Genomic DNA, 27,833 nt, shown 5'->3' on the forward strand with positions numbered 1-27,833 from the left:
TACACCGGCTGCCCCAAGGATATAACAGTGGGCAACCTGCGGCCGGCCCATCAGGGTAATCCGCTGGCAGGCTGTGAGATAGTGTTTACATTGACCATCTGCAGCACAGCCACCCGCAGCTCCCAGTGGCCACAGTTTGCCATTCTTAGCCAATGGGAGCTGTGGGAAGTGGTGCGGGCCACAGGGATGTACTGGCTGCCGCTTCCCACAGCTCCCACTGACTGGGAATGGCAAACCGTGGCCACTGGCAGCTCCGGGCGGCCGTGCCTGCAGACGTTCAATGTAAACACTCTCTCATGGCCTGCCAGCGGATTACCCTGACAGGCTGCAGATTTCCCACCACTGGAGTAAGGGGTATGCTGGGTCTCCCAAGATCACTACGGGCATTTAGACATCCCCCACTGGAATCTTCTGGTCTGGAAAGAAAGTCCCTGCTTGCAGCTTTCTGTACAGGACTGTTCCTGAAGATATGTGTGTCATGCACTTTCCTGGACCAGCTCACATTGATGTCAGTGATCAAGAAGCACCTGCAATACCACAGAGAAGCACTCCTTTCCAGTGATGAGCTGCCAAAATCTTAGGAACCGGTTCCCTACTGGGTCTTCGGCGGCACAGCTCCAGCGGCTGAAGGACCCACCACCGAAGACCCGGTAGGGCACCGCCCAGTGAGTACACCCCCGACCCACGTCCTGCCCCCCCTCAGAAACCACAACCCATAACCCCCCCTGCCCTGCTCCTTGTCCCCTGACCACTCCTTCCCAAGACCCCCAACCCTAACTCCCCCCCAGGACCCCACCCCCTGCCAAACTTGCCCCGCTCCCTGTCCCCTGACTGCCCCGACTCCATCCACCACCATCCCAACAGACCCCAGGAACTCCCACGCGGTGCCTACCCAACTCCCCCTTCCCCATCCCCTGTCTGCCCCCCCAGAACCTCTGCCCGATCCAACCCCTCCTCCCCCGCCCCAGTCCCGGCCCTGGACTCTTACCCCTGCCGGGGTCGGGACCGGAGCCGGAGCCGCGGGAGCCGACTCCCCGGGCCGGGCCGGCGCCGGAGCCACAGCCGCGGGGCCCGAGCTGGGCCGGGTCCGAGCCGCGCAGGCGGGACCAGCCCGAGCCGGGGGTGCTTGGCTGGGGCTGGGCTGGGGCGCCCAGCCAGGGCCAGGAGGAGCCGTCCCGCCCCCTCCCCCCCACGCCCGGCTTACCTGCCTGCTTCTTTTTTCAGGCTTCCCGCGAACATTTGATTCGCGGGAAGCAGGGGAAGGGGAGGAGAATGAGGGCGGAGCGTTCAGGGGAGAGGGGGAGGTGAGCTGGGGCTGGGGCCGGGGCCGGGCAGACAGCTGCCCGAGCCTTTGTTAAATTTAAAAGCTTTTTAGAATCGGTTGTCCTGGAACAACCGGTTCTAAAAAGGCTTCTAAATTTAACAACCGGTTTGCACGAACTGCTGCGAACCGGCTGGAGCTCACCACTGCTCCTTTCTATTGATGTACTCCATCACAAGATAGTCCTGGCCCAAAATTGGGTTGTGTGTGAAATCTATCACCCCGCCGCAGAAACTGAGTTGGAAGCCCATGGAATGATGGGAATAATGGAAAAGAAAAAACTGCATCATGGGACATTGAGCATGCACCCATGATGCATTGCAATCTACTCTGCCTTCCCACAACTCCTGGCCACAGAAGGTGGCAAGTAGCACAGTGGGATACATCCCACAGTGCACTGCTCTCACTGTCAATGCTAGAGCAACAACTGTGGATGTGCTCTGCCGACAGAAAGATCATTGTTTGAACATGCACAAGCGATGTAATTATACTGGTTTTTGATCGTCAGCATAACCTGCGTCAACAAAACTCTGTAGTGTAGACGAGAACTTAGTCGTAAGTATGGATACTATGCTGAGGGTGGCAGGCCATAGCATTGCTTTTGCATTAGAAAAGAGACAAAGCTCTCATCAGTGACTAACTGGGAAATCCATATGATGCCCCTGCTCTGACAGGTCTTCCAAATTATAGATTTGTTTCCAATTTTCAAATGTGTGTTGTTCCATATAGGCACATCTGCATGAAGGTGAGGATGAAATTAGATTGGATACCTCAGACCTTTTCACAGCCACCATTGTAGGCACCTTATTTTTCTCCATCAAGCAGAGCACAATTTTCCACTGTCATATCTTTCTTACTGAGAACTTCCACTTGCTGCCTACTGTTCATCAGACCAGTAACACATTTTCACAACAATAAGTCAAGTTTCTAGCCATCAGCCTTTTTAAGCATGACAAAATTCTTTGTGCATCAGTTGCTCCGGGAAGAAAGAGGGGGAGAAAAAGCCCCCAATATATAAGTAACAATATATTCAAGCCATTTAGTACATTTATAAATCATCAGATGGTTATATGGTAGTCCATATAGAAATCTGTCCCCATTAGCAATCTATATGGCCACACCTGCCAAAAAAGAGGACCTGGGCAAGTAAACCACACAAAAGAGGCAGGAAATTGTGTGTCACTGTATCTAGAAGTATGTCCAATACCATCTGTGATGGGTTCCCCCGGGGTGCTGCCTGGAACTGGGGTACTACTGAGCCCTCTGATCCACCAGCATGGGCTCCCTCTCAGACTGTGCTGCTGTGACAAGCTACAGACATGATCCCAGTCTTACACTTCCACCAGCACACACACAAGAAGGGACACACCCAGCTGCAGTTACATGCAAGCTCTCTGACTAACCACTGCACAAACCAACAATGGAAAGACTAAAACCAAGGTAACTCTCACCTCCCCAGGCACGCACACCCTCTGGAGCATAAACCCAAAATTATACCATCTTGTGCTGCATAGGGAACTGTCCAGTGTAAGCTCATAGAGTTCGCCCCCGCCCCTCAATGTGGAGAGGAATATGCAACAGCCTCTCTGAGCTAAGATTCCCAAGCACTTCACTCGAACTCACTGATTTAAATAAAGCAAAAATGAGTTTATTAAGTACAAAAAATAGATTTTAAATGATAGCAAACAGATCAAAGCAGATTACCTAGTAAATAAACAAGACACAAACTAAGTCTAAGTTAGAATATGACTTAGCAAATTCGAGTTTATTAACTACAAAAAATAGATTTTAAGTGATAGCAAACAGATCAAATCAGATTACCTAGTAAATAAATAAGACACAAACTAAGTCTAAGTTAGGATATGACTTAGCAAATTCTCACCCTGGCTGATGATACAAGCAGGCTGCAGATTCTTAGGGGAATCTTAAGGGACAAGCTGCATTTGCTTTACAGCTTGAAATCCCCAAGTCTTTCATACACAGGCTAGAAATCCCTTTAGCCTGGGTCCAGGACTTCCACCAGTTCAGTCTTTGTTTCTGAGGTGTTTCCAGGCGTCTTCTTGTGTGGGGAGGAAGAACAACAGATGGTGTCACTCCCTGCCTTATATAGATTTATCATATGGAGGGAACCCTTTGTTTCAAAACTTGGTTCTCACACTGGTTGTGGAAAAATACTGACATCCCAAGATGGAGTCCAGAATCATGTGGCCTGGTCAAATGTCCTTGTAGAGTCATAGCAGCCATTTTTTACAGGCTGTCTGGAGTGTTCTCAGGAGGGCTCACCAGGTGGGAGATAAACTTCTTCTAAGGCCTATTGTTTTCCCTAATGGCTCATTACCTTGAATAGGCCCTTCCCCACCCACTATCTAGACCTTCACACCTTCTTGTCAACTGTCTGAAATGGGCCACTCATTGCCACTTCAAAAGTTATTTTTCCTCCCTTGGTATCCTGCTATTAATTGAATTGTCTCGTTAGACTAACCTCATACTTGGTAAGGCAACTCCCATCCTTTCATGTATTTATACCTCCTTCTGTATTTTCCTGATGAAGTGGGTTCTAGCCCATGAAAGCTTATGCCCAAATAAATTTGTTAGTCTCTAAGGTGCCACAAGTACTCCTCGTTGTTTTTGCTGATACAGACTAACACAGCTACCACTCTGAAAATATCTAGACCAGGGCTTCTCACAAGAAATGTTTTGGTGGCCTTGGAATGTGGCCACCAACTATTGCTGGTGGCCGCAGTGACAATTTTTCCTAAAATACTTAATTAACTTTAGGAAAAACAAATAAATATGCACATACACGTGTCCAAATCATTGTAAGTTATTTATGTAGGGTTTTTTTTCCAGACTCAGTAATAAAAATAATTTACATTTGTCTCTGTTCTTTACTGGACCTAAACAGAAGAGAAACACAAATAAGGCGCTTTGCATGTTCTTGTCTTTTCGTTGTTTCTTTTGCTTTTTTGGCTGCATGTTTTTTTCCCCCTAAGACTTGCTAGCTGGGAAGTGTTCTGCTGTGAAAAGTGATATTTGTATCACAGCAGACTTACTTAACCCCAGGAAGCCCTGACACAAATTAAGCCCTGGATGGGGAGGTGGGCAGGGAGGCAGTGGAGCCCAGCGGAGCCTGGAACCAGAGCCTGCCATCACATGGACTGAGCCTGAAGCCCCGTGGCCGAAGCCTGCCTCCCCTACCCCTGGGAAAGTGTGGGATTCACCAGCTGCCTGCACCTCCAGCGTTTGTGTCTCTGGAGGGGGCAAGGCCCAACCACTGCTGTAGGACCTGGGCGAGGGGCCATTGCTTTGTGTCCCTGCCCCCAATCACAGCCCAGATGACTGTGGCTGCAAGAAAAGGCTCTGGTGTCCGCATTTGAGAAACACCGATCTAGACTGAAAGCATCTTGCCTAGTGGGCGTCACCCAGGTATAACTAGATTTGAAATACAGATACATAATCAAGATTCATAACTTCAGATACAAAAATGATACATGCATACAAATAGGATAATCATATTAAGCAAAAAATGTTTTCAATGGCACCTCACATGACTTATCTTTTACAAAATGCATCATAATTATGTCATAATCATATCACAATAATATTACTATGATGAATATGGGGTGCAATGTCACACCACCCATGAATATGTTAAGACTGGAAAAACTCCCAAACAGCAACATTGAAAAATTGAATTATTGCCAGCCTAAAAGCCCATCACATCCTGACTGTTGACCTACAAGAGATACAGTTTCAGTTCCTGGACTTACTGTATGAGCCACATTTTCAAAATGTGGCCTCTATTTGTTATCATGCTACTTGATATGTGGCTAAAACTCTTGCATATTTTTTTAATAAGTCACATGCGTGCAGAAGTGAATGTCCTCTGCCAGCACAGATTAGAGCACTTAAAAATGTGCATACACCACCCAGTGGAGATGGACAGAAGCTTCAAGGAGAAAATACCAGTGGAGACACACTAGCCCTGATCTAGGACATGGAATGTCTCAGACAGGTTTTGAGGAGTTACAACCACAGAACCATCCTCCCTTTATGAGTATACAGAAGGTGGGAAGTCCCAAAACATTTTTTCTGTTCTAACATGGGATCACAGTATGGAAAAGGTTGAGAACCACAGATCTAGAATGCAGAGGATTCTACTATGGAAACAGTCAGATCAATAGGTGAACCTGGTGGCATCCCAGAAGGCTGGACTAATGCTTTTCTCTCTTTTCCCTGAGCCTGTGGAACATAGGCACAAAATGATCATAATGCCAGGATTGAAAATGAAATAGTCATCTGCTGGATAAGTGCCTCACAATGGCCAATCCAGAAAGGAGAACTAGTGTTCTTCTTGGAAGAGTTGTGTCCCTGTCTTCACAAAATGAGTGCCATGGTCTCAGCTGTCTTTAGTAGTTCAAAAGTGAAAAAAGATGGTTCCCAAAGTAAGAGCAGTAACATTCAAATACCCAACTTAACTGGCATTCAGTGGTGAGAGATGCCATAAAGCAGGGTTAGATGTTGAGGGAAAGGTGGAAAGAATCAGTGGAGAGGTATCTTAAAACAATTATATGGTATTGTGATGTCATATGATTGAAATGTGACTATGTATATCATTGTTGCTACCACTGTTATACAACTGCAACAAAGTATATCATTTAAGGTGTCGATGCAAAGTTATGATTTGCCAGGTATGATTATCCTGTTTATATGCATGTATCATTTTTGTATATGAAGATATGAACATTGGCTATAGATCTGTATCCCAAATGTGTTTGTCCCTGGGGTAATACCCACCAGGTAAAATATACAATGAAGCCAGACAGCTTTGTGTTAATGGCCCATTAAAAAAAATTAACTCTTGCAATGGGACACAGAAGAAACTCATCCAGCCCAGCAAGTCTTCCTATGGACACTTTAGAAAGAATATGGGCAACGGCTGCTCCTGAGAGTCATCAAAGCATGTAAAGGCATGTGACTTGCTCATGTGATCCTGGACTCCCTCTTGTGCCTGTAATTTTCCACAATCTGAGAGTTGGAGATTTGTTTGGGACAGTAAAATTCCATCCACATGGGATTGGGAGAAGATATAAAAGACCCTGGAAACATCTCCATTGTGTCTTAATTTCCTGCTTCATTTCTCTGAACTGGGTTTCTAACAAGGAAGCTCTAAACAATGACTGATGACCCCCAAGCTGTCTGGGTAATTTCCAGAGACACATCTGCAGACTAGCAGCTTATTCCATCACAGTTTCAAACCTGACAGAAGAATTTTGCAATTACTTGTATGTATATGATTTCCTTAACCATTTTAACTCTCCGCTTCTTTTCCTTATAAATTAATCTTTAGATTTTAGTTACTAAAGGATTGGCAGCACTCTGATTATTTAACTCAGATCTTACCCAATACTGATCTGGCTATGTGGCTGGTCTCTTGAGATCAGTAGAACCCTTTGTTTGATTAAATTGTTTACCACTCATCATAAAGTCTTGTGTCTGGGTGGTGAAATAAATGCTGGAATGCCTAAGGAAACTGCATTTTAGACTTCATGTTAATTAGTGTGGTGAGATAGACCTTTATTTTTGGTACTGGCATGGTTTATCTAATGGTAGAATAACCACCAGTCTAGGGTAAGTCTGCTCTATTTCTCAGAAGTTTTTCCGGAATCTGGCATCCTCAGCTATGTCACCCACTGAGGCACAGAGACAGTATATCATTCTATTTTGTAAATTCTCCCACATAACTTTTGTATACAAAGACAGACTATTTACACCTGACATCAAGTTTGCCAACTTCTTAATTAGCCTTAATGCTTTAACCATGATAAAATGATTTAGATTATATTTTTCTTATCTTGTGGGGCAAATAGTAGGTAATGAGCTAATCCCAAACTGCTTCCCCAAGTGCCAGGAATCCTAACTACTCTTTTATCCAGCTATCAAACCCTTCATACTCTACAGTACAATTTTCCTTTATCTATACAAAAATCTGTGGTACATAAACTGAAAATGTTACAACAGTGTAAAATAAATTGAATGTCAACATAAATAACATCAGGGGACAGAGTCCTGATTGAATTACTCATTTTCATGTTTAATAAAAACTCAAACTTTAAAATGTAAATGGTTTATTCTGTGGAAGCTTCAGAGGGCAGTAGATTTTGCGCCCTTCACCAAAGTTGTGGACCAGTTTCCACAAGCAGGGCCGCCCGGGGGGGGGGGCAAAGGGGGCAATTTGCCCTGGGCCCCGGGCTCTGCAGGGGCCCCCAAGAGAACAGCGGAGGCTCCCACCTCCGCCCCGCTCCTGGAGCCTCAGCGCATCAAGCGCCGAGTCTCCGCCGGGGCCCCTGAGCCCCGCCCCGCTCAGGGCCGCGTGTTCAGGGGGTGGGGCCGGGAGCTCCGGGCTGAGCTCAGCTCCCTCCGCTCGGCGTGGAGCTCCCAGCCCCGCCCCCCCACCACGCGGCTCTGAGCGGGACGGAGCTCAGGCCCCGCCAGCCACACACTGCGGCTGTTCCGGCGAGGCGCTGAGACTCCGGGTGAGGAGGGAGCCGGGGGTAAGAGGCTGGGGCCGGGGCGGGGGGGAAGCGGGACCCGCCGCCGAAGCGCAGCCCGGTCTTCGGCGGTGGGGGGCCCCTTCCGTTCCAGGACCCGCCGCCGAAGTGCCCCGAAGACCCGCGGCGGGGACCCCCCCCTCCGCCGAATTACCGCCGAAGACCGGGCTGCACTTCAGCGGCGGGTCCCGCTTCGGCGGTAATTCGGCGGCGGGGGGCTCCCGCCACGGGTCTTCAGGGCACTTTGGCGGCGGGTCCCAGAACGGAAGGGCCCCCCCGCCGCCGAAGACCCCGGGCCCCCGGAATCCTCTGGGCGGCCCTGTCCACAAGATACATAGGAACCTGCATACCTGTTAGGCAGTTTTAGTAATCTAGTATCAGGTTAATACACAGAATCCAAGTTCAAGATGGCAGCTTGAAGGCCAGCAGAAGGTACTCAGAGTGGCCTTGAAGCATGCTGGGTGAGCTGCATACAATTCTCTGTAATTCAAGGTCTTTTAGAATAGTGATTTCTACTTATACTGCACCCATCACCATGTATTCAAGCACCTAATTATGTTTTGTAGCAATAGGGGGATGCCAGAGTGATCCTCTTCCAGCCCTTCCTCCTAACCCCCCGACCCCCAAACAAGTCACTATGCTAGCAAAAGATAACTTAGACCTTTAGCCTGCCTTGAGAACTGTAAAGGCAGACACTTACGCCTACACTGGGACCCACTGTTTTCAAATGAATCAAGTGCAGGGGTCCACCCAAATGGAGATGATTGCAGGACTAGGTCCTAAATTAAAAAAAAAAATTGTTAGTCATTACAGTTGATATTCCTTGTGTTAGAACAGTCCAAGGCATCATCCACATTTTTCCCAAATGAGAGCTGCACTGGCAACTTACTGGAGCCTATGGTCTACACCAGTGGCCCCCAACCTTTTCATCTGGTGGGCGCCAGACGAAGGACCCTGGCAGCGGTGGAGCACCCGCCGAAATGCCGCCGAATTTCTGTGGCATTTCAGCGGTGATGCCTCTTGATGACGTCACTTGTCAGCGGCAAGTGGCGTCATCGAGAGGCGTCACCGCCGAATTTCTGCGTTTCGGCGGCGACACCTCTTGATGATGTCACTTGCTGCCGACAAGTGACGTCATCAAGAGGCGCCACTGTCGAAACGCCGCAGAAATTCGGCAGCATTTCAGCGGGTGTTCCACTGCCGGCCAGGACGCGGGCACATTTAGATGTCCCCGCTGGTGCCATGGCACCCGCGGGCACCGCGTTGGGGACCCCTGGTCTACACTAATGTGCATAAAATGGTGTCATTTGCCCTGCCTTCATCTTACTCAGACAGTCCAGCCCAGAGACTATAGCTCCCATCATGATGGGGTCAAAATGGAGAATTGCATGTTGGATCCTATAATCTCTGTGGGCTCTACCACTTCATTAAACATGAAGGTAGCCTTGGGGCACATTTTAAAACAATGAGCTTCACTTTTTTTTTTTTTAGAACAAAAAGTTCAACTTTATCACCACAATATGTTTAAGCAACTTTTTTTTTTGCTTCAGTTTAACTCTTTTTCTCAAATTTCCTAAAGTTCAAGGTACAGTATCAACTCAATTTTTGCTTAAAATTCACATGCTGTAAAACAAACTTTTATAAAATCCAAATTAATAGAAATTTTGGCAAGATTTTTTAATTCCAATGGAAATTTGTATTTAAATAAAGTTTGCTACTGTATTTGCAAACAAAATATGGCAGTAGGACCTGAAAGTGAAAAAGACTTCAATCAATCACCACTGAATATACTGAGAAAAATGTAAAAGGGAAACAAACAGCACAAAAAATGAAGAAACCTGACATTCCGTTTTAATCATGTAAGTGGTTATTGACGAGAGAGAAAAGTATGTTTACAACATAAGATTTTTAAATTTCCCATAATACTTCAAATTAATGATTATAAAATCCCTGTTGATATTAGTATTGATACCTAATACTATTACTAGGGATACAAATATGATCACTTCCCCCAGCTGCAGCTGCCCATTTACTCAGTATTCTCTTTCCTCCATGCATCACTATGGTAGACAGTTAAAAAACCAGGTAAATTAAGGCATCAAGTTAAGACTAATCTTCAAGTAAGTTTTAGGATGAGAAACTTGAAGAAAACTGATGATCAACACAGTTTGAAAATATGTTTAGTAGTTTAATAGTACAGCCTCTTTCCTACACTCAGCCTATTTTTATAGTGACACCATGAGAACATAAGCCAGAATAGCTGAAAATATTGGAAGCCATGAATACCATGTAAAATCAATTTGACAGATCAAATGTTGGCCAGTCATAATGTGGATTTACTTCCTACTATTGCTACTATGATCAAAATTATTAGATAAAGAATAGAAATTCTAGATATCATATTCAGCCAGACAGTCATTTACAGGAATATACTACAGTGGCCTAGAGTCTACGGATAGCTGTCTTAACAGTGAAAATATTGATGTGAAATGGATTATAAGAATATAGTGGACAGAAAAAAATTAGGGAAAATATATACAAAACCACAACATAGTGTTTAAAATCATATTTAATTCAACTCCTTATGAAGGTCAATAAATCACAGAGACATTTTGACTTTTTAAACAATTGTTAAAGCTAGTTTTTAGATTTGCAAAGTTTTGATGGCACATGCCACAGGTAACTTGCCAGGGAAACCAAAATTCATATTTAGTTTGCATAAATATTTAAAATGTGAAAAATGAGGTGTGCGAGTCGGCCCAATGGTGAATCTCAAGACCCTCCACAATATGGTGCACAGGGCCAGAATCAATGTAACCCTAAATACATACTATTACATTTGCTTGTGTTTGAAACCTGCCTGATAAAATAACAGAAATTGCTTTCCTGAGTTCAACAGCAATACAAACCTGCAATGATCTGTTTTTTCTTCCCTCTTTATTACAGGAAGAAGTATTTGTCCTTGCACTGAGCTTTGGGCATCCAGACTTGACCAGAACACATTGTGACAAAAGATTTTTGCCTCACTTGCCCGAAATGGCTTACCAAGCCCTAAACTGGAAATCCACAGAAAAACCTCGAAAAGGGTTTAAATTTGCCAAAATTTTTAATTGCTTAATTGAATATAAAATGAGTGGTGGTAGTGTGAGGACCCTTTGACATGCTTAATTAGTTCTAAGAATAAAGCTTTAATTAAATAAAAATTAAGAATAGTTTAAATTAGAAAATACAGTAATGGCAGCTATAGTATAGGATTAGGTAATGTAGTGGGAAATCCCATAGGAATGCATTGGAGCCCACAGAAATGAATAGGGATGATGCAACCAAGGCAAAGTATTGCATCACTTCCTGTGGGGAATGACTCAGCAAAACCCCATAGGAATACACTGTACCCCATAGAAACCAATGGGATGTCCAGACAGGAAGTAGCTAGGGCTCATCCAAAGGTCAGCTGAAAAACCCCATAAGGCTGCATTGAGTCCATAGAAGTCTATGGGACAGAGGAGGAGCTTTCTGTACAAGTGGCTAATTAGCATATGCTAATCAGTAAGTTCAACTTTCATTATAAAGAGATTGCACTACAGTATTAGGTTGTAATAAAAAAATAAATACAAAATGAGCACTGTACACTTTGTATTCTGTGTTCTAATTAAAATCAGTATATTTGAAAATGTAGAAAACATCCAAAAATATTTAAATAAATGGTATTCTATTATTGTTTAATCACTTGACAGCCCTAACTGGTATATGTAATAAATATTGTTATAAGGTATAAAGTGAATGATCATATTGTTATATGTGATAGTTAATTGAAACAGTAATAGTAGGGCTGTGTCTATTTGCCACGCCGCTTCATGTTTATACTGTAACTCTATTACCTCTATCTCTACCCTTTTACTGTAACTATTCACTTCTAAATAAGTATTTTTGTTTTTGAACAATTTATTGCTTGTTGCCTATTCTTGAGCGGAGGGCTATATCCGTGTCCTTCAAAGGAAAGTTAGCTAGTTGTGACTTTCCTGGGAAAATCCGTTAGGGCGGGCCACAACCTTAATACCTATTAATACCAAAATAGATAAATTGGAAATAAAGGTTTTAAATTAAAAGCAGTGTTTCCAGGGCTGGCTCCAGGGGTTTTGCCGCCCCAAGCAGCCAAAAAAAGCTGTGATCGCGATCTGTGGCAATTCAGCAGGAGGTCCTTCGCTCCGAGCGGGAGTGAGGGACCCTCCACCGAATTGCCGCCGAATACCTGAACCTGCCACCCTGCTCCGGAGTGGCCGCCCCAAGCACCTGCTTGCTAAGCTGGTGCCTGGAGCCGGCCCTGAGTGTTTCTAAAGTAATATCATTGGCTTAATATAATTGAATCAAAATCTTCCAATAACAACATAGGAGAAACAAAAATGTTTTCATAAATCTTCTTCTGAATCATTAACCTCAGTCTTTTGAGGTGGTCTCTTAATACCAATTATTAAATCAATAGTGAGAAGCTTTGTAAGACAATGAAGAACAGAAGCTACTAACTGATATTTACAATACACCGATTCTAGACCTTGTTGATGCATGGGCAGCTGCTGATTAGTTTGAAGTGCACTAGTGGCTTTGAAATAGACCTGAGTAAAACTGTTCTCTTTTGTTGTCCTGTAAAGGATTTTTGGAATGCTTAGCAATGCATCAGCAATTATAGTAGAAATAACAGTTATTTTTGGTTGTTGGCATTGTTTTGCATAGGAATGGAGATAATAATGTAACAGGATCTCAAAGTTACCTCCAACTGGCAAAACTGATCCTGCCTGTATGACCAAGTTGGTGTAACTTTGGACTGTGTGTTTATAACTCTTCTCATACTCAAATGGAACTATAGGATTGCCTGGTTTCCAATACTCTTGAGCAGCATTCAGCTGTTTGGACACAACTGATGTACTGGTGTTTTCTATTGCTGTCATAGCATCATTACAAATCCTGTGATTGACGACAACTGGCTCACTATTATTCATTACCCACATTTCACTTGGATGCTTGCATTTCAGTGGTGGTTTCTGTAACTCTCTTACAGAACTACCTCTGTCAATTAGAGCTGGAAACATAAAATCACTCTCTAATTTTACAAGGGGCATGGCTAGGTCTGAAGATTTTTTCAAGTCTGTTTGATTACATGATGGATTTTCATCTACCCATGAAGAAGAGTCTATAAACTGTTTTTCTGTTTCAGCCATAGATGTTTTCAGTTGTTGATCATTGACCTTTTCCCTATTACAAGAAATATTCTCCATTATGAATTTTTGTTGAGTAGCTGACTGTTGCCAACTACAATGTACAGTTTTTGAAGCATTATTTGTGTTTTCAGGTTGTGCTTCACATTCGTCACTCAGATCAACTTCTTTAAATAGTTGTTGTAACATTTTAAATGCTCCGTGAAAAGCAGAGGCATGCTGCTCAGTGACACCACGCATTGGTCCACAAAATATTACACAATGAGGCTCAAAAGCACATGTCCTTGTCAAACCAAGATGAACATATCTCTTGGAGCCAAGTACAAGAGGCCGACAAAATTTTGCTATCATGGTTTCGGAGATCTCACTACGTATATTGTCCTGAGTAGGTATAAAAGGTGAGATACCTGTGGTCTTGCAGAGAAGAGAGATTTCTTCTGATGATAAACACTCTACAATAGATATACCACTTATTTTTGCATAGTAAATAACTATTTCCTGTTGTTTCACACTTGACAATAATACTTTTATATTGTTGTTTTGCAAGTGTTTCATTATAGCTTCTGTTCTTTTTGTAATCCAGACTTGGGAAGCCTGATACTGAACTTCTGCATTTACAACAAATTCTAAACCAGAGGCAGAAAGAGCAGAGTCGATCGATTCCGTTACAATTAACATTCTTATGTCACCATCTGCTGGACAGTACACAGCAAAATCTCTGTGAAGAACAAGTCCCTCTAAGATCCTGGAATTTGAAACAGGAAGACCTGTTACAGCAGAATGCAATTCTACAAAATATTTATTCACCAAATCCAGCATTTCATTTTTACCATTTTTGAAAGGTATACACCTGTAATAGAAATCACAACTCAATTGGGAAAGAAGCTTCTGATGACTATTTCCTATTCTTCCACAAAAGTAAGCTTCTAATATTGACTCCATTGTGTCCCTACTTATCTCTCCTTCCCAACTAGAAAAAGCAGATAGAAAATGTTTTCTTAGGTCTTGTGCCATGATGTGGTCCAATATGTGAGTCTGAAATGTCATAAGAGACTGAGATATTTGCTTCAGACTGTGACAATGTTTTTGATCTCTCTTGCTCCTTTGAATATCCTCACAAAATGGAGATCCTTCTCTTTTATCAAGAATTGCTTGAAGTCCTCTGAGTAATTTGGACAACAGGATGATAAATGTTTTAGCACCATCTCCAGTCATGCTGTGGTGACTGGAGACACAAGCTACTATCATTCTGGTAGAAAAAAAGAAAAAGTAAATTAAGGGTGGCTTTTACCAACAGATTTTAATCAATAGCTTCAATTTATTAACAGAGAAGTGTTTCAACTATTCACTTTTCAACAGGTAATACTAGCCACTCATGACTCATGCTCCGTGTTTGTCACTGAAGTTGCAGATTTCCGTGACTCTGACTTCTGCAGTGTCTCGTGTGGCTGGCTTGGGAGCCACCTGAGCAGCTCGGGCAGCCCTTGGGCCAGTTGCACCCCACCCCGACCCCCAGCAGCAGGATTTTGGGTGTGAGGGGCTCTGGGCGATGCTTAACTGGGGGGACTCCTCAGAAGGGCAACAGGAACTCCCCTCCCTCAGCTCCTAGCTCCACGTGCCGCCTCTGCCCACAGGCACCACCCCTGCAGCTCCCATTGGCTGCAGTTCCCAACCCGTGGGAGCTGCAGAAGAGGGGCTCGGGGACGAAGCGGAAGCAGCATGAGGAGCTAGGAGCTGGAGGTCGCTGCTTCCCAGGAGCCAGGTAGGGAACCTGCCTCTATCCCCCACCCCGATGCCCCCAGGCCAGGCCCCCCCGAGTATCCGTGGTGTGCCCCCCCCGTTTTAGTCAGGGGTATACAGTAAAAGTCATGGACAGGTCATGGGCTGTGATTTTTTATTTACTGTCCATGACTTAAAACGTAGTCTTACTCATGACCGACTGCAGGTTCTCCCCAGCTGTCATTTTAACAAATGGCAAGGTTTGCCCAGAGCGTGAACGACATGCCAGACAACACGGAGGTAGACAAGAGGCAGGCAGGCACCAGTGACAGCAAAAGGCCACAGCATCCTAGCGAGAAGCCCAACCCCAGGTGCTGTGAAGGGCGAGGATCCTGGCCCTGGCCGCTGCCGGGGACTGTATCGTTCCCATCAGCACCGGGCTCACGGAGGGGAGGGTGAAGCTGGGTGTACAGGGGTGTAACGAAGCCCCGGCACAAGGGGCTGTGCTGTCTCTGCCCTGGGGGAGCAGCTGCTCCATTGATTTCTCTTCTCCCGGCTGCTGCCAGGGGACAAGCCGCCGCCACCACTCTGCCCCCTGGGAAGTCCCAGGGCTTCAGGGCCCGGCTGCGGCCCGGGAATCCGGGACCCCCACAGCGGCGCTCCGAGGCGCTCACGGCGGGGAGGGGTCGCAGCCACAAGCGACTGGCACCCGGAGGCGGCTCCGGCAGCCCCGGGAAGGCGCGGGCCCGCGAGGCTCGTAACCGGGCCGGGGTTACCTGGCCGTAGGCGGGCCGAGGTTCAGCGCCTCCAGCACTCGCCTCCCGTCCCGCGTGAGCAGCGTCTCTCCCGTAGGGCGGGTCACGAGCACCTGCCCCCCGCGCGGCCCGAGCGCGCCCCGCACCGCGCTCGCCAGCGCCTCGGCCTCCTGCACCAGCCGCCCCAAGTCCAGGGACGCCGCGGACGCCATGGAAACCGCCCGCCGCTGTGGCCCTGAGGCGCCGTGACGCCATCACGTTGGAACGCGGTAACGTGCCAGACAAAGGGGAGGGGCCAATACGGTTGGGCCGAGCCCGCTGCCGCCTTTTCCAGTTCGTGCCGCTTCTCCCAGAGGAGCGCGGGGCCGGCGACGGAGGCAGCCTCGCTCTGAGCCGAGCCGCTCGTTAGTGGCGCGTGCGGACCTGGCACCTGCGCTGGGTCCGCCTGCCGGCCGCCGCCTCGCGCACAGCACGTGTGAGCCCCGCGCCGGGCGCGCGCTCCTGGGGTAACGCGGCGGGGACAGGCCCTGGCGCTCTAGCCCAAGGGCGGGAGGCGAGTTTCCTTTGATAAAAAATCAGTTCCTGGCGCTGCCGGGTGTAGGGAAGATCTTGGGCCAGTGACCCACGTGCAGCGCCACGGCTCCCGCCCCAGGGCAAGTTGAAAGCGGCCTCTACAAATAGATTTTTTGGGGCGCGACTCAGTGTTTGAACATTTGGCGTTGGCAACTCAGCGATAGCAGTAGCGCCCGGTTGCCGACCCTGTTTCAGAAATACAGGACAGTGTTCGTAGGACGAGGCTGTTCTTTACCTTCTCCCTGCCGGCTCGGTTCTGTCCCACCTCCTGGTGCTCAGCCGTCACTTGCAGCACAGCCAGATAGGAACAGGATACATTGTGCCTTGTAGACAGGGACCATCATTAATTTCATTCTCCGTAACAGCAGCATTTTTTGCACTCTGCAGGCCTTCCCTCTTATTACAAGGCATAAGACATGCACACCCTATTGTCAGGGGTGGGCAAACTATGGCCTGGGGGCTATATCCAGCCCTTCCAGACATTTTAATCAGGCCCTTGAGCTCCCCCAGGAAGTGGTGTCAGGGGCTTTCTGTGCTCCAGCCTGGGTGCAGGGGCAGGCCTTGCCCCATGCTGTACAGCTCCCGGAAGCAGTGGCATATCCCCCCTCTGGCTCCTACATGTAGAGGCAGCCAGGGGGCTGCACACAGTACCCTATGCCAAGTGCTGCCCCTGCAGCTCCCCTTGGTCAGGAACCGCAGTCAATGGGAGCTGCAGGGGTGGCACCTGCGGGCAGGGCAGCGCGTACAGCTGCCTACAGCACCTCTGCATAGGAGTCAGAGGGGGGACATGCCGCTGTTTCTAAGAGCTGCTTGAGGTAAGTGCTGCCCAAAGCCTGCCCTCGTCCCGCATCCCTGCCCCACCCCTGACCTCTCTCCCATCCTCCAAACCCCTCCATCCCAGCCCGGAGACCCTCCTGCACCAACCCCTCGGTCCCAGCTCCACCCCAGAGCCCACACCCCCAGCCAGAGCCCTTCCCAATTAACTTACTGCCAAAACTATTCAGTAGTAGAATTCAACAGCATCTCAAGATAATAGAGCTAAGTCAACTACAAACTACTCAAAAAGGACACAACTAACAAATCCAATATACACACAGGAACACTCCAATATATGGCTGCAGATCAATACTACTATAGGATTGCGGCAGGATGTCTATATATATATAAAGGATCACAGCTTTTGGTGCAATCTCAACCAAAACACCACAAGTTCCTGCTATCAAAAAGCATAGTGTTGAAAACTCTCTCTCTCAGACAGACAGACAGAGAAGTATTGAAGTGGGGGGTTACTCCTTTTGATGGACACCCACCCAGCAGGTTTGCTGTAAAATCAATGTCAAGGCTGAATCCCCACTCTATCACTTTGATTACAGAAGGTGGGGGCTTGCAAGGATTTTAAAAATAAATACTTGCCACTCCAAGCTTGTATTAAGCTCCCAAGGTTACAGCTTTTCTCTGACCTTGGCTTGGTAAACGCTGCCACTACCCAAATGCAAAAAAACCCCCTTGGACTCAGAAAGGAGCACTTGGGAATTCCTCCGTGTGGGGTACCCTCAAGCCCTTTCACCCACCCTCTGGGGAAGAGCTGAGAAAGAAAAAGGAAATTAGCTGTTGCTCCCATCTAATCATGCACAAACCTCTTAGGACATCAAAAATTCAATCCTGTTCTTAAAAAAGGTAAATGTTATTAAAAACAAAAGGGAAGAAAATACATCTGGAACTTAGACTTTTGCTGGATTTTAAAACAGCAATTTCAAAAATTAAGCACCCAAAATAGCTTTCTTGGGGGTTAGGTTAAAGGTTACAAGCAAACAAAAGCATCTGGGGTTAGCACAGAGGAGTCCACAAGCCTTGCAAAATAAACAGAAATCAACCTAATCGCGTCTGCCTAAACATTCCTAATTTACTTGCATATCTGGGTGCTTAAAAGTAGTTCTAGATATGATCTGATGGTTCAAACTTTACACAGCATTCCTGCTGCCCATCTCTTCAGCCGAGCAATAACAGACAAAGGGAAAGTTTCTTTCCCAATTTTTTAAAGAGTTTTAGCCTTCCCATTGGCTCTTTTGGTCAGGTGCCCACTTCCCCCCCCCTTTACCTGGGGGACTTTTTAACCCTTTATAGGTAAAATAAGTAGAGAAGAGCTGCCAAGAGGGATTTTACAGCTAACTGGTTGGCTGGGTGTCCATCAAAGGGAGCTACTCCCCCCGCCCCACCCCTTTCATTTATCACAGTCTGAATGAAATTTTAGTTTATACTGATTTTGCTAGTGTTTTTTATGTGGCCTATTGTAAAACTAGGCAAATATCTGGATGAGTTGATGTATTCCCTGGAGGACCTCTGCGTACCCCCAGGCCCGGGGTATGTATAACCCTGGTTGAGAACCAGCACACTGTAGTACTTGTATGAGGTGAATTTTCTCTCTTTTAAAAATGCAAATATTTGTAATAAAAATAATATAAAGTGAGCACTGAATTCTGTATTCTGTGTTGTAATTGAAATCAATGTATTTGAAAAATGTAGAAAAACATCCAAAATATTTATAATGAATTTAAATTGGTATTCTATTAACACTGCAATTAAAACTGTGATGAATCACAATTTTTTTTAATCTTGTGATTAACTGTGATTATTTAAAACAATTATTTGACAGCCTTAATATATGTAAAATCACAGCAACATCTTAATACTAACCTTCACACCAAATGAGCAAAAAAACCACAAAGTAGCTTACTACATAATTTATAATATTTGGTCTAATTACTTAAGTGCCAAGACATGGTCCCCTAGGAAATTTTAATCAAAATGAGACCATGATATCCTAGCAGCAGCAGAACAAATAAACAAACAGTACAAGTTAAATTGCCAAAGATCTCTTTACAGAGGCTTCATTTTGCAAGACTCTTACCACAGTTAAAACACCTACAATAGATACCGTAGGCAGACCTAATACTAAATCTGTAATCAGAAACCAGAAACAGAAAAGTAAATAAGGAGCAACAGAAACCCAGGGATAAATGATTCTGTACCCAATTTGAAGTGTTCCTCTCAGTACCATTCCTACCATCTGTTTAAATGTAGTGGTGTCAGACACACAAACATGACTCAGTATACTGTGCTTATGCTGTTGGTGACATCTCTTTATTCTATTCATTAGTCATACAAAACTATTGACCAGTGGTAGTGCTTTAATTTACAAATGGCCATTTAACAAAATGTTGAACTCAGATGTACATTTAAGCATGCAATATGGTCACAATTTGTGGCTCTTTCTAAAGAATTCATAGTAGTTCTTATCACACTACATGGAGCATGTTTTTTTAAATAACCTTTGCAATACTATACTAAAGCAATTTTAACATGATATATGCAGAAACAAAAAACATACAGGAATAAAGGATTTTTCCCCTATATAAATATTTTAGTACATACATTCACATTCATTTTTGTCATGGGATCTGGCTCTTTCCATATTCTGTGAATTGGATTAATGAAACACTGGTCCTATACAGCTTTTGTATAACAGTCCATTTTCAATTTTCTAAAAAAATGTAACAGTACAAAAATTCAAACAATATGTAACATAATAAAAAGTGAATAAAAATGTGCTAGTCTGAGTTACCTGAAGTTCTGAAACTAGAGAAAAATGAAGAATTAGATAATAGTGGCAAGCTATGTATTTTAAAGAGCACTTTCCCCATGCAGTTAAATATACCTTTGGTTTGTAGTTTGTACAAAATGGCTAGATAATTTAAAAGGTATACATGCTTAAGGGGAAGATTTTCAAGACACATGACTGGGAGTTGGGTGCCTTGTTGCCCTTTGTGCCCTTGAAACTCTCTCCTCCCCCCAATTTTTTCTCTGTATCAGTTAATTTCTTGATCAAATTTAGTCAATTACAAAGTGAAGCCAAAATAATCTGTCTGTGATGTTAAACTTTTATTATGGCTATTTCTGTAATATCACAAACAAAGCACTGCAGCTTCATTGTACAGAAGACCAAAAAAGCAAAGACCAGACACACTGCTCACTAGCTAAAAATTCTAGAAAACTGAAATAGAAGTGGAAGGATAGATTTTTATATAGTGATTTCAAATATCTGATGAAGGGAGAAAGGTAGTCTTCAAAAACACAGCCCCCACAAAAGGTCAGTTGTATATATGGCACAAATTTGACAAGTTTTCTTTATACACCTCAAAACAGTGTGAAATCCATCAAGAAGGCACTGTTTATAATACTCAGAAATATCTGACTATTTTCAATGATGTCCAAAGAGTTCAGGATATATTTGAAATACGATTAGTCAAACTTTCATAAGAGTACAGCATTCTTGTTTACAAAAAGAAAACTAGGTGATGAAATAATGGCCTTTAAGAAAAACTACCACCAAGTTATGCTAGACAAATATACTGAATCCAAATTTTGTTTCATTAACATTAAACTGACAAGGATTTCCCAAAGGCACAGAAGGGCATTGAACTGTAAAATCCATGAAACATCTTACAAAACAACAATAAAATGAAGTTTTCAGGATTTAATCTGGAGGGAAAAAAAAAAAAGACATGCTGTACCCTTATAAATAATGCAAACTATTTTAAAAATAACCAACATATGAAATACAAGAAACATTATCTATTGCTGGAACTATGCTCTTCACATGACGCTTACTTTCTCTGTAGGTCAATTATACCTAACTACAGTAGTTAAGTGGCAAATTAAAGGCTTAGAGTGCATTTTAAAAAACAATCAAAAAACACATGGCAACAACCATCAGTTCAGAATATTTCCTAATTCCTGTACAAGAAAAAAGAATAAAGAATCTAATCAAGTGAGAAAACAAGTGCTCTGTTTTAAATATTAAAAACTAGCAGGAGGCTACTGCCTTCAGATATCTGCAAACTGTACAAGCAGAGTTTTTATGACTATGTGCAGAAAACTGATAATCTTTAGTAAAGAATATTTCAAGATCAACTACACATTGTGGCTAAATATGAAGTTAATTATGTATTAAGAAAAGGCTTTACAAACCAGGCCTGTAAATCAACCTTACCCTAAAAATCAGGCAATAAATTCCATTTTCTGCTCACATAAGGGAATTACATACAAAGAAGAGCAAAATAGGAATTATCAGGCTTTCAGTGCATGTGCTTTTTAGAATATGAGTAATAAATACACCTAAGAGCAGATCTGTTGCTTTACTTTTTCATTAAAAAATTTCATGAAGTACTCTTGCCTCTTGGGACAGGAATTAAACCAACAGCTCTTATATCTTAGATAGTCAGGCTCTAAAAACATATTGAGAGAGGAGAAAAAATAATCTTGTATGTAAGTAAGGGCATTTTGTCTAGCTCCATCTTATTCAAGTATATGCATATGCAAAACACAAGAGTTGAAGTGGGCAGGATCTCAAATATGGAATATATGGTGTGCACATATGTATTCTGATGTGGGCCAAAACACCGTCAGCTAGCGATTACAATATTTTGACATATACAATGGCAGCGTGAGTATAAATATGCAGTTCTATATATGCTTGCAAATCAATACTAAATTAAAGTCAGTTTAAAAATATATCCGTAAAGGGCTTCTCCTTAACTGCCCTTGAAAAAAACCAGTAAAACTCAAATACTGAGCAAGATGGACATTTTTAACAAACATTCATTTTAAATTTAGATAAGTTATTACCAAATATGAGGTTCAACACATAAAAACTGTAGGAATATCTCAGGGATCTAATATTACTGCCCAAATTCTTGGTGTAGCGCTAGTTAGCTCTCACATTTGCCTATGTATTATGTGTCCCTGTCATGTATAGCACAAATTATATGAGTATACCAACTACATTACAGGTCTTGGAACAGATCTGCATAAGAGATCTCTCTATGTGAGTGGTGTAATGACAATCTCTCAAATGCTGGCAGTGTCAAATCAGTATTACAACATTCTGTTTTCATCTTTTAACCCACCCTTTATGTTATGACTGCTAACCTTTTATATATGGCTGCCACCTTTAGTTTCTATTAGGAACTTATTGTGTTGAACTCTCTCCTCTTTACAGTAAAGCTCTTTCTATATTTTAAAAATGTAATCACAAGGCATAACAAGACAGTGTTCCAACCAAGTTACAAGAATTTGGTTGTGCCTGTGTACACAACACCAGTCTATATTATAGTCATGTTAAAGAACAGTGCTGTAGAGAATGGTTCAGGACAAGACTACATTATGACAAAGGGGGTGGGGAATTACCAAATTTAAGCAGGATGCTTAAAGAGTAAAATTTGTCTCATGTGTGGGGGCAATAAAGGAGTTGGGAAAACGGTATGTTAGGGACACAGGAAGATAAAAGTTGGTTAGACAAAGCACAAATATAACTAAATTTTACTTGCATTAACACTGCATGAGACTGGTAGAGCACAGGACTCTCAGCCCAAGCGAAGGTGACTTTAAAACACCATTGCATCCTGCCAGTCATGGGTTATTCTAGGGGCTGGAGAGGCCCATGGTGTTACCTAGAGAGCCCTGGGGGCCTGTTTAAGTTAGGGCATTCCTGAAAGGCTGCTGCATCAGCCACTGCACTGCCCAGAATCTCTGCAGTGCTGTGGCCCTGCCCCCTACATGCCAAGACTTGAGAGGGGCTTCTTGGAAAACAGCCTTATGGCTGTCTTCCACAGCATCTACACCAGGGAAGGTCTCCCCATCTAGAACTTGAGATTCTAGAGCCCCTTTTAACATGTGTAGATGGGTCAAAATGGGAGGAGGAGGAAGGGAGATCTCACCCTGTAAATGCTGGTATCAAAACTTAATTTTACTTTAAAAAATTAGTTGTTTGGAAACATACCAATTCAGACCAAAACCATGTTAGAATAAAAAGTCACATTAAAATCCAAGTCCAACTTCTACATTATTTGTTTGTCCAATTGTGGAATATCGGGATGAGTTCCATGGTGTGTATATACTGCAATAAGGAGGAATTTAATGAAGATTTAGGGCTTCATCTTGCTCTTAAACAGCTAAGGTTTGTTGCTGTGTATTTTATAAAATTAGCAGTGGTAATCTAATAGCAAGACTGAACTCTCAGTTCTAAACTGCCTTTCATTTTGGAACTTAACGTCAAGCCATTCACACTTAACACAGCTGTGCATGTTAATATTTTTTTCTGAGTTACAGAAACATCAAATAAACCATTTGATAGCAGTAGTCTATCTTCTTCAACTTATTTGAAGTGCCCACACAATTTAATTCAAGTTTAGTAAGCTGAGAAAAAATTAACTACATAGTTATAAATCCCTGACACATTATGAATGGAAATGTTGGTGGACCATTAACATAGTAGCCGTTATGGGTACTATACGGTTGTACAATTCATTCTATGCACAACGTAAGCCAGTGTTTTTAATAAAAGGTTTGAAGTGGCCAACCATGAAAATCTAGTGGTTTGTATATCACCACCATAATCTAGAATTAAAATACTGCCATATATTTAGAAAAACCTCCTCCCAAATTAGAGCACTAAACACACACAGATTTCAGGTAAAGTCTTCAACTCTGCGTTGAGCCAATTCTTATTACTTATGGTGCTTACTAACGTATTTTTTGTGTTTGATCTGAAATGCATTTCACCATACAGTACTTTCAATAAAATAGTAACGTTGGTTACTTCAGAAGTTATTTTGTTACAAAATTGTTAATTTAAGTTTGTTTGTTCTTTTCTCAGTTTATCTTCATCAATAGACATTACATGTCCCCACTGAGAGAGGAACAGATTTCTGAATGTTGAGTTTGACATTTTCTGTACTAAAATTTGTTAGTACAGCCTATGAGATATTATAGATAGAAGGCTATTGTTGTGCTTGTGTGAGGCATACACAAAGAGCAAGAGAGTACTGGCACTTACACATTTCCCACTTCAACTGGCTAGGCAGGAATACGACAGATCTTGATCCATGTACGCATAAAGATTTGAGGTGAAGTTTAACTACAGGGCTCTTTTAGATAATATTGCATCATTTAAAGTCCAAACCAACTTAAAATATGGTCCCAGTAAGTATTCCAGTTCAAAAAGTCTTTTGTTCAGACCTTCTATTTGAACATGAAATTGATGATAAGTTGCACCAGAACCATGAGAAAAATAAAGACATAGTGCTTAAGCTGCAAGAAATTGTTTTCCAGTGGAGGTGAATTTGAAGTAACACGGTTCCGTAGAGCCATAATATCCCTATAAAATATAAAAAGAAACTCTCTTAAGTGGACATCAAGATGATTTAAACAGTTTCTTACATTATCTGACTTCTGTTAGGAACACCATGAAATATCAAAAGGCTATTTTCTGTCAGCTTTTGGAGAAATGGTTAACTGATGTAATCCTACTGGGCTTTTAGATACGCAATATCAAGACACCAACTCAATTAAAAAAAAAAGACCTCAAATGAGAAATAAAATGGCAGGAAACTAACATTTCTCATCCCAAACTCCTCATATTTGTTGAAGGCCTTGGAGTCTGCAAGTAAGAATACGGCAAAGCAGAAAGAGTCAAGTATTGCATTTTCCTTCATGTTCAATAGATACCAGTCAACATATTCTCTTCAGTTAAACCAGGGGCCGGCAACCTTCGGCACGCGGCCCATCAGGGTAATCCACTGGGGGCCGTGAGACATTTTGTTTACATTGGCCGTCTGCAAGCATGGCCCCCCGCAGCTCCCAGTGGCCGCGGTTTGCTGTTCCCAGCCAATTAGAGTGACCAGATGTCCCGATAAAATTGGGACTGTCCCAATATTTAACCCTTTGTCTCCTGTCCCAATCAATGTACGATCGGGACGCCATTTGTCCAGATATTCAGGTAAGGACACAAGCGGGAGGCAGGCGCCGACTCCGTGGCGCCTGCCTGGGGAAAAATTGCCTGGGGAAAAATTGCAACCAAGCTCCCCCCTCCTTTTCCCTCCCTCCCCCCAGTGTGCTGCATCCCCGCTCCTCTTCCCCTCCAGTCCTTCCCGCCGCCTAACAGATGTTTGGTGGTGCTTAGCGCTTTCCAGGAGGGAGGGGGGAGGAATGGGTACCCAGTATGCTCAGGGGAGGTGGTGGAGAAGAGGCAGGGCAGGGGCGGGGACTTGGGGGAAGGGGGTGGAATGAGGGTGGGGCGAGGGCGGTGCAGGGGTGGGTGAGCATTCACATGGCAGAGGGGAAGTCGGCACCATAGGAGGGAGTGGTGGGCGGGGGTGAAGTGGTGAGCGGCAGGCGAGCAGTGGGTGGGGGACTGAAGAGGGACAGGGGATGAGGAAGGGCACAGTGTGGGGGCGGGACCTGGGGCAGAGTGGGGACGGAGCCTGGGAGGAGCGGGGTAGACTGTGGACTGGGCTGATGGCACCCCAGTGTGTCCTGATATTTTAGTGTGGTGATCTGGTCACCCTATGGCCAATGGGAGCTGCGGGAAGCGGTGGCCAGCATGTCTCTGTGGCAGTCAATATAAACAAAATGTCTCATGGCCTGTCAGCGGATTACCCTGATGTGCCATGCGCTGAAGGTTGCCGACCCCTAAGTTAAACAATGCAAACCCTGTTTTGTAGTTGGCTATTAAGGATAGCAGAAGAAAAAAAAAAAAAGACTGTCAATCTCGAAGTAATGCATACACAAACTATTAGAAAAACACAACTGTTTTAATCCCAATGTCCACAAAGCAGTCTGTAACTTTATGTTGATGTACAACATATTTCAAACACATGCATATCACAACTGAAAATCAGTAATCTTCCAGTTACCAATATGCAGCTGTGTAGTGTGAAGGCAATTAAGATCAGGTTAATTCTAAAATTTCAGTTTTCCTCATTTATTATACATCCTACAATTTCTATCACTGTACCATTATTTTAAAATAGGATTGCTGAACTGTATTTAATGCAGCATCGAATCTGTGGAATTTCTCTTTTGCAGCCAAGAAACATATTATATAAAGAGGTGTTTATAAATTTATGAATAGAGATAAAATGTATTGTTTAAAATTAAAAAAAGCCTTGTAACTAGGATCAATAGAACGAGGTTGTTTCCTTGATTTGGCAGAAAAATTAAAAAAATCTGTGGAAATTTAAGTACATTTCTTCAGCACACATGACAATTCTAGATGACTTGTTGTGTAGTAAATAGGGTTGCTAACCCTCCAGGACTATCATGGAGTCTCCAGGAATTAAAGATGAATCTTTAATAAAAGATTATGCCATGTGATGAAACCTCCAGGAATGCATCCAACCAAAATTGGCAACTGTAGTAGTAAGTTATCTGCTAATAAGTAGCTTTAAAGAAATGACTATTTCAGTCTATATATTTTTTTATTATCGTTCTTTAAATTTCTCTCCCTCCTTGAGCTCTTTCATTCCCACTTAAATTAACAGCTATCTCCATATCATCTCTCCCTGAGTAAACTTCAAATCCCCAGAGAGCTTTTGCCTCTCTCTTCCTGCAATAGCTTTACACTTAAGTCCAACAAGTAAATAAATCTCAATATTTGTTTGGACATTTAGGACCCAATCATGCAATAAGATGCATGCAGTTGGGCTCCCGAGCGCTCTCAACTATTTCACTACTGGTTATTTTAGTAAACATACTGACATTTATATGTCACAGTTAATATGCTAATGATAAGAATTAGGCAAAATCCCTCTGCAGTATCATAAAAACAACACTGCATTGGTTCACGTATGGAAGGGGTAGAAACTTTAAAAAAATACTCCAGAAAACAATGGAAATACTAAAAAATCCAGTGACCCAAAATTTGTGCTAAATATGGAATTCCCATGGTATTTATTTCCAGTAAACCTACTTGTAATTTGACAAACATACAGTGAAGCTGATCTGCATTAATCATTGTATTTACCCAGTTTCTGAATCTGAGATGAAGTAATCAGGCTTGTTAGAGCAGTGTAGCAGGGCAGTAACCCCGCTCCTGTCCTGAAGGGCTTAAACCAGCCCTGGGAGAGAGCTGTGGTAGGGGAAAACCTGGGCTGATTGGGGAAGTAGCCACAGCTGGGCCACGCCCCAATCAGGCCACAGCTGTCCCTTATAAGAGGGCAGTGGACCAGGGAGCAGAGTCTCTCTCTGCTTTCGGGGGCGGGGGGGGGAAGGGGCTGGCTGCTGGGAAGCTCAGGGTACCTAGAATAAGGAAGGGCAGGGAAAAGGCCAGAGGGGCTGGGGAGCTCCAGGCTGGCAACTCCCCAGGCTGCAGGGCCTTGTCCAAGGCCACACAGAGCAGTGGTTCTCAATCTTTTGTACTGATGACCCCTTTCACATAGCAATCCTCTGAGTGCAACCCCCCTAATAAATTTAAAATACAGACTCTGAGACTGAGGTGTGTACTGCCAGGGGCCAACGTCCCAGATAACAGGGCACCCAAGCAGGGCTGGTGCAACCATTTAGGCAAACTAGGCAGCTGCCTAGGGCGCCTAGTGGTTATGGGCACCTAAAAGCCCGCTCAGGCGAGGAGGTGGAGTGGAGGTGAGCTGGGGTGGGCTCCCCCGGCGGGGTTAGCTGCCGTGGAGGGGGGTGGTGTTAGCTTCCACGGGTGGGGCTCCCCAGGTTGGGTTAGCTGCCGTGGAGGGAGGGCTTTCAATGGGTGGGAGGGGCGGGTGGGTGTGGTTGGCTGCCACAGGGGGGCGGTGGATGGGGTTAGCTGGGGGTGGGAGAAAGGTGGAAGTTTCAGCTAGGGAGCGAAACTTCCTTG

At 44.0% G+C, this 27,833-nt stretch overlaps 2 protein-coding genes across 6 annotated transcripts in view; both read right to left on the reverse strand.

Annotated features, from left to right (window-relative positions):
• Positions 1-11,407: 11,407 nt before the first annotated feature.
• Positions 11,408-15,914, reverse strand: BBS10 (Bardet-Biedl syndrome 10). 2 transcript variants are annotated; one of them, XM_044979419.1, is made up of 2 exons: positions 15,578-15,914; positions 11,408-14,331 (listed from the first exon to the last, which is right to left on the reverse strand). In XM_044979419.1, the coding sequence occupies exons 1-2, from the start codon at positions 15,766-15,768 to the stop codon at positions 12,279-12,281; spliced, it is 2,244 nt and encodes a 747-aa protein (XP_044835354.1). In that variant the 5' UTR covers positions 15,769-15,914; the 3' UTR covers positions 11,408-12,278. The 2 variants fall into 2 exon arrangements, with proteins under 2 accessions (XP_044835354.1, XP_044835364.1); XM_044979429.1 differs by lacking the exon at positions 15,578-15,914 and adding an exon at positions 15,012-15,245.
• Positions 15,915-24,100: 8,186 nt separating this feature from the next.
• Positions 24,101-27,833, reverse strand: part of OSBPL8 (oxysterol binding protein like 8) — a 192,364-nt gene continuing 188,631 nt past the window's right edge. For all 4 annotated transcript variants that reach the window (XM_044979381.1, XM_044979391.1, XM_044979400.1 and 1 more), the window contains one exon: positions 24,101-24,344. In XM_044979381.1, coding sequence (XP_044835316.1) covers positions 24,209-24,344 — 136 coding nt within the window. In that variant the 3' untranslated portion in view covers positions 24,101-24,208. The remainder of the gene's footprint in view (positions 24,345-27,833) is intronic.

This window comes from Mauremys mutica, chromosome 1 (genome assembly GCF_020497125.1).
Source record: "Mauremys mutica isolate MM-2020 ecotype Southern chromosome 1, ASM2049712v1, whole genome shotgun sequence".
NCBI lineage: Eukaryota > Metazoa > Chordata > Testudines > Geoemydidae > Mauremys > Mauremys mutica.